Here is a 14,020-nt window from a genome sequence, read left to right as displayed (position 1 = left end):
ATAATGGGTAAGATATTTCTGTTTAGTAATCTGATTTTTTGCTTATATAATAAAAAATCTAGTATTAACAACTCTGAAGTCCTCTTATCTAATAAATTATCCAAGAAAAGAAAAAAAGGTATAGAATTACCACTCCAAAACAAACTCATGTTGGAATGGAAAGAAGTACATTCTGGTGTCATATCAAACAGAATCTCAGTTGGCCAAGCTACAATGAAGAACTTGCTTATAATTGCTTCCATGAGGAAGACAGAAATAAAATAGTAAGGGTATGATGTTGCTTATTTGTAGAGAGAAAAGTGTTATTAATGTAGTGGAAAGCACACTGACCTTGGATAGACAATGTGTGTTTAAGTTTCAGACCCACTAATGTACTAGCTTCTTTGACATTGAGCAGCTCATCTATCACCCTTTTTCTAAAATGGAGGTTATAATATTCATCTCACAGAGTTGTTGAGGATATATATGTTATAAGTGAAATAGGTTTGCAAATTAGAAAACTACCAAAGGTGAGATACATTACTATCAACCTCTTTAAATTTGCCTTTGAGCTTATATGGTTTTTAAAAATTATTTTATTTGTAGCTTAGAGGTAATTTTGTCTTTTAGATCCTAAATGTACTTCAAAATGTATTTTACATATGTCCCTTATACTGTAACTGTCCATATAAACATTACAGCTGGTGTTTGCTTTGATTCTAATGATGTCAGCGGACCGCAGAATTAGGGTATGAAAATATCTTCAGCTGTCTCCAAGACCTTGAGCAAAAAGGTGCCCTTCATTGGCTAAGTAAGGCAGGAATTCTGGGCTATTCACAAAGTAAAATGACCTGTGGTAGAATTTGAGATGAGACATTTTAGCGCAATCATTCATGACATTTTACTTCACTGAAATGTGATGGTGAGTGGGTCTCTGGCATTATTTCTTGAAAACATTTTAATCGTTGGGGGCAGGTGGGCTGTATTTAGGATCCATGAAGGGAGAGTGGATAATCCTTAGAGTGCTTTGGAAAACAAATATAGTCTGAGTCTGTCCTGCTTAATCAGAAATCGCTGCCCATTTTCAATAGGAAGGTACCTATGGCAAATGAACAAAGTTCCTGTTCAACCTTCAAGCCCTCCACCAAAAATAAAGAAGGAAATAGATATAAAGCTGCAGTGCCAGCCATAATCTAACACAATTATTTTCCTTTCTTCTGTTCATTTTTTAGATCTCAACTTTAGTACAATTATCAACAATTTGTGTAATAAAGACTCCATAGACTAAGGTGGAAATGACTGATTTATTTATTTATTATTATTATTATTTTTAAACATCTTTATTGGAGTATAATTGCTTTACAATGGTGTGTTAGTTTCTGCTGTATAGCAAAGTGAATCAGCTATACATATAAATATATCCCCATATCCCCTCCCTCTTGCATCTCCCTCCCACCCTCCCTATCCCACCCCTCTAGGTGGTCACAAAGCACTGAGCTGATCCTGTGCTATGTGGCTGCTTCCCACTAGCTATCTATTTTACATTTGGTAATGTATATATGTCCATGCCACTCTCTCACTTCATCCCAGCTTACCCTTCCCCCTCCCCCTGTCCTCAAGTCCATTCTCTACATCTGCATCTTTATTCCTGTCCTGCCCCTAGGTTCTTCAGAACCTTTTTTTTTTTTAGATTCCATATATATGTGTTAGCATATGGTATTTGTCTTTCTCTTTCTGACTTACTTCACTCTGTATGAGACTCTAGGTCCATCTACCTCACTACAAATAACACAATTTCGTTTCTTTTTATGGCTGAGTAATGTTCCCTTGTATATATGTGCCACATCTTCTTTATCCATTCATCTGTCGATTGACTGACTTACTTAAAGCAAGAAGTAGGAATAATGTGCACATTATGATGAAACATAATGAGCTCGTCATAAGACAACTTTACGTGCCTTACTCTTCTTCTTAGCTATGGCTAATTAAAAACTAGGACAGGTAAATTATATTGTAGTATACAAATTAGATTCTGGGACTTCATAACAAATCCATTTTGAAAAGTAAAGCTGGCCTAGCCAATCACCCATTATATAATTGTCTGCCAAAACCCTTTCACACAAATCAGAATGGGGAAAGAATAAATCTCCCATCCGTCGCGTTGCTAGCATACGTCATCTTGCTTGATTCCAGCAACACGACCAGTGTTGGAGTTGCCATGATCTATGCTTCATAGAATTGGAAACTAAGACTTGGATATTCAGTCATGCCATGATTTGATTCTAAGTCATGCCATGTTCATTGATTCTGAAATTAGGGCTCTTAACTCTACACAAAACCACCTCCCAGTGTTAAAGCCATGGAAAAGCAGTTTGGAAGTTACTGTATTCTTTTGGAATAAAGCCATAAGTGTCTAGACGGAGCAGAGAAAATAAAAATATAGTGAGATAGATTCAACCCGTACAGAAGAATCAGCAGAAGAGCCATTGATAGGTTCAAGGGGCAAGGGAGAGACAGAGGGGTCAGAGCTGATTCCAAGGTTGTGTGGTTCAGCAATTAGAGGAATGGAGGTACCATTAACAGAAATGTTGAGGTCAAAAGTTTAAATGTTGATTTCAATTTAGGGGACACATTTCAGCTAGACATTGATATTCAGGTGGTAGTCGGAGGAGCTCACTTTCTGTTTCTAATTAAAATGCTTCTCCCTGTCTTCATGAGTTATGAAAATGGGCACAGGAAACCTCCAAAATGAGAGAATAGTCTTAAAATAACTAATATTCAATAAATGTAACTTATTTTTTAAAATATTCTTCCGATTTAAAAAAATAATTTAACAAATCTCACCATTTGGATCTATGCCAGTAATTTCAATGTTTTTTATTCATGGGTTTTCAAATGTGATTAGTTTTTGATTTATTGGTTTCAAGTTCAAAGGGTTAGAAATTTAAATAATAACTATTAGCTTTATTGCATTTGTAACCTGAATTCACGAAGCTTTTCTAGATACTTTGGTAGGTGCTGGCCTTTTTAAAATCAGGTCACTTAGTGCAGGTGGATTTTATTATATGGATAAATAGCCTGTGATATTTTTACACACAGTTGTGTATTTGGCTTATATAGGCATGTGTACATGTGTTTGTGCATGGAACTATCTATTGTGTATATGTGTTCTAATAGTCTGTTCTTCAACAGACAGGGAAGAAAAGTATAAACTGATGTTACATCGAGGCAAATTATTCTAAAAATTGGATTCCAAAATAACTGTTGTTCTCATTCTTCCATTTTGTGCATTCAGTTCTATTTTTATGAGCAGGTCAATATGTATTTATATGTAAAGAGTGTGATTATGAAAATTGTTTCCCGAAATGAAGGAAAATTGCTCCCAGAGAATGAAACAACAACAACAAAAAACCCAGAAAGATTACAAATTTCCTAGCTTTTCTCAGTTCTCACAGTACTTTTTTCTCAGCATTATTGCCAAGGTTGCACTGTAATTGTATTCTAACCAGACTGTCAAGATATCTCCCTTTGATGATGCAGGTTTTGGCAACTTATTTCACAAATAGCCTTGTTAAGCACTATAATTACTATATCAAATTACCCTAAGTGATACAAAATCATTGAGTTAAATTCAAAGATAATCTTCTATCCATAACACAGAAAAGACTCATAGATATAGATTTAAAATTTCCCAGCACGTTCAGGGGCCCCTGAAATGCTAAGGAAGATATGAAGGGGACGAGTATGGAGAAGGCAATAAGAGCAAACAGACTGGGAGGGAAGAGATGAATTCGGAGGGCCCTAATCCTTGCAGCTGGGACGTTTGCTCCAGGACCTTCCTTTCTCTCCACCTCAGGCTTTTTGAGCTCCAGGTAGACTACTTGCCAGGACAATATGTTACATCTGGTCAGAGTACTCGTGTTTCAAAAGATAGAATATAGTAACAGTAGTAACAGCTTCAAAAGGTAGAATTTCAGGTGGTATGGAAACGGATTTAGGGAGATATTTTCCAGCGTCTCTAAAATCTTACCACTTAGGTGCCTCCATCGCTTACAGTGTTTTTTTCTTTCTTTGTAGTTTTATCTGTTTAGTTTGACAGCCTTGAGTGGAGCTTGCATCCTCCAAGTAGACCACGGTACCCTTCACAGCATCCTACATGGAGCCCAGGCAGGCATCTATGTCACCTGTCTGGACCCTGTGCGGGCATTTCAGCTTTAGCCCCTGGTAAGTTCTGCTACCAAATTGTGTCTGGTATTGCTGGAACAGCATCAGATCACTACTTGGTCAAAGTCATGAATAGAAAGTGATGGGAGAAAGGATAGAAAATCCCAAAGCTTGAAAGCTTGCTCCTGAGCAATTCTAAAATAAATACATAAATAACCCTTCTCTGTTAACTGCATAGCTTGGTTAGATTTTTTTGTTAGAAGTTTGGTAATTTACTGTTCTCCTTGAATATGATTATGAAATAGAAACAATTAGAAAGAGCTGTTAGAAACTTTTTCTAGCTTAAATTTGAAATTGAATGTGCCCTTAAGCTCCCCAGAACAGCTGATTACAGTGTTGTCCATGTGTACTATTATGTAGACACAAAAATGCACATCTGTTTATTCAATGGATGCAGAATAGCCTTATTTCTAAGGAATATATTTTATATTGAGTGAAATTTTGTAGTGTTGAAAAAAAACAAGCTTTTCAGAGCCTCGTGAACTGAACCCAGCTTCCTCACTTTTAATGGGCCTTAAAAGGATGAGCCACTTTTTTGGGGTAACACAGGCAGTAAGCAGCCATCTGAGAGCCAGATTCAAGCCTGAGTGATTCCAACACCTCTATTCCTAAGTAGTACATGCCGGCCTCTCCAAAATAAGAGTTGCCATTTATCAAGCATCTAGTCTTTGTACCGTATTTTACAACATTATAACCTAATCACCCAAAACATCCTATGGTAAACATTTCTGTACTGAATTGAAATATATTTTGTATTTTGCCACATGTTGTTGATCTTACTACCAATATACATGTGTCAAATTATGCCTCAGGTAGGTTTCTCCATGAGGTCAGGGATGGTGACTTACCTATTTTATCCCCTAGAGCAGCTAACACTGTGCCTTAGCCAGAATAAGTGCCCAGAAAGTTTGATAGATTGCCATTGGATTTGAGGATATATTTTTTTATCCACTTAAATTTAATAGACCATGGGCATCTAATATCTACTAGATATGCTACTAGTTTGAGTAGCTATATCTATGCTACTAGTTTGGAATAAATAGTAAAATTTTAGCTCTGATGCCAATTCTTAAAAGCTTAAAGCCAAAAGATGAAGACAAGTTTTACAAATGTTTCATAGGATAGTGAGCATGATAAATAAATGCCTCTATGTCTTGGCCAGAATTAATCTTACTGTGGTCTGAGCTGTTGGAATTTCTGTTATTACAATAGTATCCTGGTTCATCCAGATGTATTATTCTGTTACCTAGTCCACATGTTCCTCGAGGATTTAGAATAAGGACTCAGTAAATACTTAATTGAATTGAATGTATAAATCAATAAGTACCTTCAAGAGTTGCAGGTGAGAGGAGAGTATTGGAATAACAGAGCCAGACAATGAATCAGATTAGTTAGGGGAAAGTTTTGAGATTTAAATGAGTCTCAGGCGGCAATTTAAATAAGATTAATTGGAAAACATGGAGAGTGATTTACACAAATGAGTCAGTCGAGGCTGCCTTAAGAGTTGGCAAAGGAACCAAAAGGAGGAACCAAAGGAAGAAAGCTTACCCAGAATATAGCACAGGAATGGTGTATGGAAGGAAGTGAGAGCAAATGGAGTGGAATCAAATGTGAGCAATCAAATGAGAGTTTAATAGATATCACTAAAGGATTTTTATACTCCATATTCAATCTTCTTTCTTTCCACATACTATTAGGATATGAATTGCTTTTTTTTTTTTTTTTTTTTGATTGCGCCAAGTGGTTTGCAGGATCTCAGTTCCCTGATCAGGCATCGAACCCGGGCCCTCAGCAGTGAAAGCGCAGAGTCCTAACCACTGAACCACCAGGGAATTCCCATGAATTGCATTTTTGATTGGATACAAATCTTTCACAAAGATCTCTTGCTTGCAATATATTTTTTCATAACTTTATAGACAGCAGTAGCATGCTTATTTTTAAAATATTCCCAAGGACTCATATTTCATGAAAATTATGTTTGTAAACCAGACATGGTCAGTTGAACAAATACCACAGTATAAGATCCATAACAATTCCATAATTGTGTATTCTTATCCTGATGAATTAGGAGTTATGGTGCATCTTCTCTCTTATCAAGAACCAATGCCTCATGGGGACACTGTTTGCCACTGCCTAATGCAGTCAGGATGGGAAAAGAGCTGGGCCATCTTCTGATAAGAAATGCAGGTTTTAGGAGAACTCAGCTTTTCTCAGCATGGATATAATGACACAGGGGGATCGCATGTCTTCAGTATCTATTTGGTTGCAGACACTGTGCTATGCATTTTCTTACACCTCGATGTCCTCTTCTAAAAAGGGGGAAACTGAGCCCACAGAGGTCAACTGCACACCCAATGTCTCACTACCAGGAACCGGCAAAGCTGGGATTCAAACCCAAGTCTCACTCCAAAGGCAGTGCTTTACCTTCTACAAGCACTGCCTTTCTACATCGTGCAGAAGTACCTTAGGGTTATTTTCACCTTCTATAATCCCCACAAGTAGGAAAACAGAGACCAAGAAAAAGGAAGTGAATTGAACCTACCATAATTCTGTCATATTTCACTAAGCTATTTCTTATTAAAATCAGTGTAGAAGGTGAGCAGTATATACTATTGCTCAAAATGAGCAAAAGTAGTAATCTTGCTGAAATAAAACAGCACTATTTCACAGTTTTATAATTTGCCCTTTCATTTTTCTTCCATTCAATTTGAAGATGACACTAGTCCTTTGAACACTTACAGTATAGCAGACTTTGGCATGACTAAGAACTGGAACCTCATCTTTGGCTCACAGTTATTCCTATTGATCGGGCTATTTGGCTGCACAGACTGAATAGTTATAGGAAAATAAGTCAATTAGTTGTACAGTACATGAACCTCTGAAAGCCACATGCATCACTTACCTTTGAAATTTTTTTTTTTGGCTGCGCCGTGCAGCATGTGAGATCTTAGTTCCTCGACCAGGGATAGAATCTGTGCCCCCTGCATTGGGAGTGCAGAGTCTTAACCACTGGACCGCCAGGAAAGTCCCTGCATTACTTATCTTTAACCCATTCAGCATGGTTTGGTATTCAATAACTTATAGAAATAAATGCTGAGGAGAAAAAAATAGGCTTTTCTGACAGAAATTAATACCAGTTAAACCTTGAAGAGTCTTCAAACACTGGACCTTTCTTTCTTTTGTACTGTCATTAATGTTCAGAAGGCAAAATAAATGCTGAACAATCAACTACAATTGTGGATCAGAATGAATTACAGCCACATTCCCAAAGAAGATGAGGAAAAAGAATGAAACAAAACTGTATGGACTATAGGTCCAGTACAGCTTTTACTTGAACACATTGGATTGGAGGTCCCTGGGGGTGACAGGCCCCTCCAGGTGTGGGGCTGATGATGTCTTACCCATCCTTAAGAATCCCAGGAAAATCCTCAGTGAGATTCCTGGAACTTGTACTCAGGGTGCCCATTGCCTACCAATCAGTCATTTTGTAAAATAGAGGGTCTCCATGAAGAGAGACTGTTTGCATATGAATGCCCTAACACTAGAAATAAATGTCCACGTTAACTTGATGACCCTGCAAAACCTCACGTCATTGAAAATTTCTGGAGCCTCTCTGAACAGCTCAGTCTGAGTCTAGCAATATTCTCTGTCACCCAGTGTCTCAGGATTTTAAATACAGAGCCTTGCAAATCTTATTAGTCAACTTACTGTCAAATTCCTAAAATGCAAGCCTCATTTAGAAAGTCACATGCTACTTCCAGAACGGACTGTGGCTTCTTTTTCAGTGTGTGGAGCCAAATAGCCCAATCAATTGGAAATCCCGGTTCTCTTTACTGACTAGACTTACTCTCAAGGTTGAAAGGAGATGGTGAGATATTGAATTCATATGTCTCATTATTAAGTAATTTTTAGGAACATGGCCCATGTGTGAAAATGCTTTGTTTTTATTCCTCATTTCTAAGAATATTTGGAGCGAAAAGTGTCGAAGAGAAAGTCAGTCTCCCCCAAATTTGGCTGTGATAGGAAGTTCAATAAATATCCCCCATTTTACATTATATGTCTGGTCCCACTTATTAGATGTACAACAACCTTCTAAATGATGCCAAAACTCCTGTGTACTTACCCAAATCTTCAGTAAGCTCCTGGCCTCTTACAGTTCACTCATGTTTAATAGGCATCAGGTCCATTAAACTTAGTTGTAACCATATTGTCTCTGCTTAACAGTAAGTGGAAAAGAATGGATGCCACAAACTTTAATATTCAGAAGGCCTGTTCTAATCTGGCTTTTTACTGGAAGACTGTGTCCAGCTTTAGGCTCCAAAGGCCTAGAGACAAGGAGAATTTGGATAGAGCTCATTAAGGCCCTTATTGGGTACTGGGAATATTCAATCCAGAAAAGAAAGTAATGAAGAATTGCCTTATGTATTTAAAAAAGTGAGTAGGGAGTTCCCTGGTGACCTAGTGGTTAGGATTCTGGGCTTTCACTGCCGTGGCCTGGGTTCAGTCCCTGGGGAACTGAGATCCCACAAGCCGCGCAAGTGCAGCCGAATAAATAAGTAAGTAAATAAATAAATAATTTTTTAAAAAGGTGAGTAAATGAACTTTTATTGACAAGAGTAAATGAGTTATTTTAGAATAAAGTGGGGCATCACTCAAGTTTTTCATAAGAAACTGTATTTTCTAACTCGTAAAATTATTTGATCTCATATTGAAAACTAGTTGTAACTATGGATTCTTCTCTGATATATACAAAATGGAGCAAGTCTCAGGGACTTGGGTCGATTTCTGTATCTTTCATGAAGAAGTGTGGTTAGATTAGGTATTTTCTGAAGTTCTTTCCCAATTCTAGGTTTCTAATACTGGTAGCCAAATAAATATACAGTCTTCTCATAAGCCTACTATTGTAAATACAAGTAATGTTTAAGTAAATCTAGAAATGTGATGAAATAAATTGCAGAAAGTGACATTGCCATTTACTTCTAAATAGAGAAGATTTATATATAGTCATCCCTTTAAATAAAAATATAGAAACCAAACCAGTTAACTACATATTGTACAAGAGTAAAAGCAAATAGTACAAGACGAGACAATGAGACTCTTACTGTATAACCTCAGAGAGGTTATCATAAATAGGCACTTACTCAGAAGATTAAAAATTCTGAAAGATAAGCAGTTTGCTACAAGGTCACTAAAATTGGTAGCCCTAGAAAACATTTGAAAAAGATGAAATTTGTCTTTGGTGCACCTCTACCCCCGCATCTCCGGCTTCTAGTACCTTTTTACTGCCATTGGCTGTTTAGAGTCATTCCAAGAAGCAAACGTAGTTTCTGCCCTCTCCACCATAAAGACACACCCTTTGCTTTTAAATTGTTTCAGGTATGATGCCTTCAATTTAACATTTTTAGTCTTGTGTCCCATTATTTTGAATTAAATTGATTAATCTATGCCAGAGGGTATATCCTTAACAGGTTATGTAACTGTTTCCCTAGCGTTTCTACTGCTGAGAATTCTAGGCTGTTGGTTAGAAAGGGACTGATGTGACATTTTGTTGCCCCTGGAATCTTACCAATCAGGTGCCCACCTCATCTCTATGTTTACACAGGCAAAGATGAACTAGCAAACAGTCTGGATTTACATGTTGAAATATCTTTCTATTTCCTTTATTTCTAATCTAAAATTAAATCATTCTTTCAAATATTCTTTTATAACAGACTATTTCTGCAAACTCCTGAAAAGATTTTTTTTTAAAGTAAGCCATGTCTAATTCATTTAACAATGATTACAATATACCGATCTTATCATATGAATTGGAAAGGTTTGTTAATTATGTCTCTGTAATGGAAAATTTAATTTTCTTTGCTTCATTAATTGACAAGAAAGATTTTCAGGGATTTGAATTTTAAAGAGCATTAATGATAGGTGATTCCAAGAATACTCATATGTGTCCTGGGCAATTTCAATAAATTGAAGAGATTTGTTTATTTACCAGGTTTTAAAGCTGCACCCGATTTTTATTTGTCAAAGAACACATTGCTTTTGAGGGCTAAAAGCAACAATTGCTTTAACAAGGTCATTTAACAATTAAGTTTTTTTGTTGTTGCTGTTATTTGTTTTGTTTTGTTTGATAGAGAATGTTCAGATAATATTTGAAACATAAAGAATTGCTGGATAGGGAAGAAATATTTAGTACAGATGAAATTAGGAAGATTCTGTTCTTCTTGTTATATCTTTGGGCAACACTTTTCAAGGTTAGCATAGAGAGGTAAGTTCTAGGACACTGTGGAGAATCTGCCACTATGAGCAAAAGGCTGTGATGGAAAATTGCTCTAAAATTACCTCCAATATGAAAAGATTTCATTATTATGTTTATTTACTTGTATTTATTTGCACCTCTTACCAGTTGCATCTCTTATTCAACCAAATATAAGTTATATTTATTAAGTGAAATAATATGTTTGAAAATGATTTTAAAATGCTATAGCACTTTAAAGATACAGGATCAAATTATAATTCTTTGTTTTCAGCAGGAATAAATTTGCTTATTTGTTTCCCAACAACTGAACATCTTTCTGTATTTGGGCTCCATGACTAATATTCTATTAGAATTTTACTTTCTTATCTTATATATGTTTCTCTAATTAGAAAGGAATCTGAAAAAGTCAAAGACTGTTTTGCCCGAGTGTTATTAAAACAAATCATTCACTACAATATGTAATTACACTTACTATGTTTCCATTAAACTCTTTTTAGCCACCCTTATTGTTTATACCTGCAAAAAATCCAACAACAAGTCCTGCCTGGATACAAATTAGTGCCGTGACCTTTGCTGTCTTACTTGTATTTCTAGAAACAGAGCTTAAATGTGAAATTAAAATCACCCCCATTCAGTAAGTACATAATGTTTGTGTATTGCAGATCATAGTCCTTTATCAGGAATAATAATGCAGCTTTACTTTTTACGGGAAATGGAGAATAAAACCTCAACAAATGGATGCAACTCTTCAGAATGGCTCTCAAATGGGCAGTGCTGAAAATTGATCTGGTTACTTGTCAATTGCATTATTCAGAGATTACATCAGCATCAAAGCTGCAGCCAGTGCTGGCTCATTGCCCACCCCATGATAACCTTTGATAAAAAAACAACTCTGTAAAGATGTCAGCATCTCCAGGGCTGCAATTTGAGCTATGAAACCTAATTAAACAACTTTCTACTAGGCTCATTAATAAGCACTGAACCAGATTCTATGCAAACACCTGAACACATGACAGTGATTGCTAACAAAACATTTCATAGCATATTGTCACCAGTAAGTCATTCTAGAGGAAAAGCAGGCAGTTGGCTGAGACAGTTTTCATAATATCTATTTCTGATTTTGTTTATGATCCATTGTATAGACTAGCTTATTAGATTATTGCTAACTGAAATCCTGAATTGAAGCCTGTTGGCAATGGCATGCTCTTTGATGTTCCTCAAACAATTCTGTTCTGTTACATCAGTACATAAGACATCATGCTTCTTTACCTGGGGGGTTATGTTCATTGAGAATCACAAGTGATGCTGGTGTAGGTCTTCTTTTCCTGATCTGTGAACAACAAAGGCCCAGCTAAGGTCAGAGACTGTCAGACTCTGTTCTAGGTTACTCTACAGCTTGCAAGGCTGTCCCATCCTCATCTTTTCCCAACATAAAGAGCAAATTTCTGGGGGGCACACGGTAGGCGCTCGCTAATTTTATTTTGAATAATAGAAAGCCAGACAGTAGAACTGTCAGATATTAGTATCACCTTCTTTGATCAAAAAGCTACATTTCCACAGAAAAGAAATAGTTGTATGTAACCAAATGATACCACTGAATACCAATATGCAGTGAAGTTACAGGGATAACTTGCTAATTTTAGTGGCTCTCTTGGAGCCTCATAAATTGATGAAGCTTTCAAGTTCCATTACACTTATTTCTAAACGGGGTAAGAGAAGCTTAGAAAACTCAAATTTCCAGCAGGTTAAATTTAACAGCATACGTTCTTAACTTCAATTAATATTATAAATTTTTCTTATTTTCTGTATTATTATTTAGAACAAATTAACACATAAAGAATGAATATGGATCTTGCAAAAGTATATAATTCACTTAAAACTAATAGGTTTGGTGTGGGGTTTTTTTCCTTATTTTAGGAGTTACAGGAACATATTATGATTAGAATTTCTAATGTATCCTTGATTTTTTAAATATATAAGTAAATTCCCAAATCAGTAGGATAGTGCATAAATTTTAAACAATGATATCTTGTCCAGGATAGAACCAATGCTCCATTCAACATAGATACATGTTCAAGGTTGTATTTATCTGGCTTGAGTTTGGGTGAATCTACTTCAGATTATCAAAACATCCTAGGAAGTTGAGAGTCTCAGATTCAATAATTACTTTTAAGACTTTGTATATAATATTTGGAAGAGGATTCAGGAATAATTTAGGTTTTAAGAAATTAATGAATTAGGTAGAAGACCCCATAAATTTGTTTTTGCCTCCTCACTGTTGTAATTTTACCACAAATGATCTTTTAAGTGGTTCCATTGAATCAAGAGTCTAAGTAAATCTGAATATGAAAGGTGATACAGTAAACCAATCTCACATGAGAGAGAGAGAGAGAGAGAAATAAAGATATATAGACATATTAGACTTGGAAAAAATCCAGGTTGTGTTAAAATACCATTTTTAATATCTGAATAAAATGTTTTTTAAATTATACATATACCTACGATCCTATATTACATATACTTATAATTACTGCTTTGGATACACAATGAAAACATTAAAATAAAACATTAAGCCTGTAATCTGAAATTATTCCAAGGTTTAATGCTTTCATTGTTAAATGAATCTTTTGATTTTGTAAATAATAAAATAAAAGCTTGCTAATTTTGAAAAAAAAATTTGAAGTTTCTCTAAGTGTTGAACCTGTTATTTTAATAAGCAAAAGCAAACAGATTTTTGGATCCAAATCTAAACTGCTAATATAACCATTTTTCCTTAATGGGTGCTAATTTGTATCACATGAAATGCATTTTAGCCAGTAGTTCCCCCAATGCAACTCAAATACAAGTGCATGTGGAAACGAAATTATTTCCCATTTACATATCCTGGGAAGTTACAAAGTTAGGCAAATTCAAGAGGTGGAGAAGCTTTCAATTAATAACAAGAATATACGTCTGTATTACTTACATACAGGAGCTGGTCCCCACCCAGTTCCACTTACCTGTTCAGCTGCTTCAGGTGCAATCTGACTCTGGAATAAAGGCACAGCAAATTGTATCTTTTTGGGACTGTTGGGCTCCATGACAATGATGAGAATTAGAGATGTGAAGGGCTCAGAAAGACTAACCCCAGGTGGTGTCTGGGATGTGTTTCCTCAGGCGCACTCCACCCCGCTACACAGAGTGCTTCGTAATAAATAGCTGTAATTCTAGAGAAAGCAAGTGAAGATGCCGAGGTCTGAGTAACTCCCTTCTTCAACATCCACAGTGATGCCTGGCTTGCCTGTTCCCCCACCAGTCCCTTAGATCCTTTTAGCACAATACAGAAAGGAACTGTAAGCTAATTGTGTGCCTCTTCACTAATATACACATGCCAAGCATTCAGTCAGCAGCTAATTGAAAATGCAATGCTAGCCTTGAAGGACCTGCTGCCCCGGGATTTGAAAGAAAGGCTCTATCCACTGTACATTACTAACCGGCTGCTCAAAAGTGCAATGTAAGCTCCCTCTGAGTATTGCAGGGATGGGCCATTCATTATTGATGAACATAAAGCAGTAAGTTTTTAGA

General features: G+C 36.1%; 1 protein-coding gene across 2 annotated transcripts in view; it reads right to left on the bottom strand.

The window, feature by feature from the left end:
- PPP1R1C (protein phosphatase 1 regulatory inhibitor subunit 1C) overlaps nt 1–13,536 on the bottom strand; it is a 124,963-nt gene extending 111,427 nt beyond the window's left edge. Inside the window, exons 1-2 of one of the 2 annotated variants that reach the window (XM_061202883.1) lie at nt 13,456–13,536; nt 11,726–11,807 (exon numbers count right to left, since the gene is read on the bottom strand). In XM_061202883.1, the coding sequence (XP_061058866.1) occupies nt 11,726–11,807; nt 13,456–13,536 (163 nt within the window). The remainder of the gene's footprint in view (nt 1–11,725; nt 11,808–13,455) is intronic. The other variant, XM_061202892.1, reaches the window with a different exon arrangement.
- Nucleotides 13,537–14,020: the final 484 nt, after the last annotated feature.

This window comes from Eubalaena glacialis, chromosome 1, assembly GCF_028564815.1.
Source record: "Eubalaena glacialis isolate mEubGla1 chromosome 1, mEubGla1.1.hap2.+ XY, whole genome shotgun sequence".
Lineage (NCBI taxonomy): Eukaryota > Metazoa > Chordata > Mammalia > Artiodactyla > Balaenidae > Eubalaena > Eubalaena glacialis.
The sequence above is the reverse complement of the archived record's forward strand: the minus strand, read 5'-3'. Positions and strand labels throughout refer to the sequence as shown.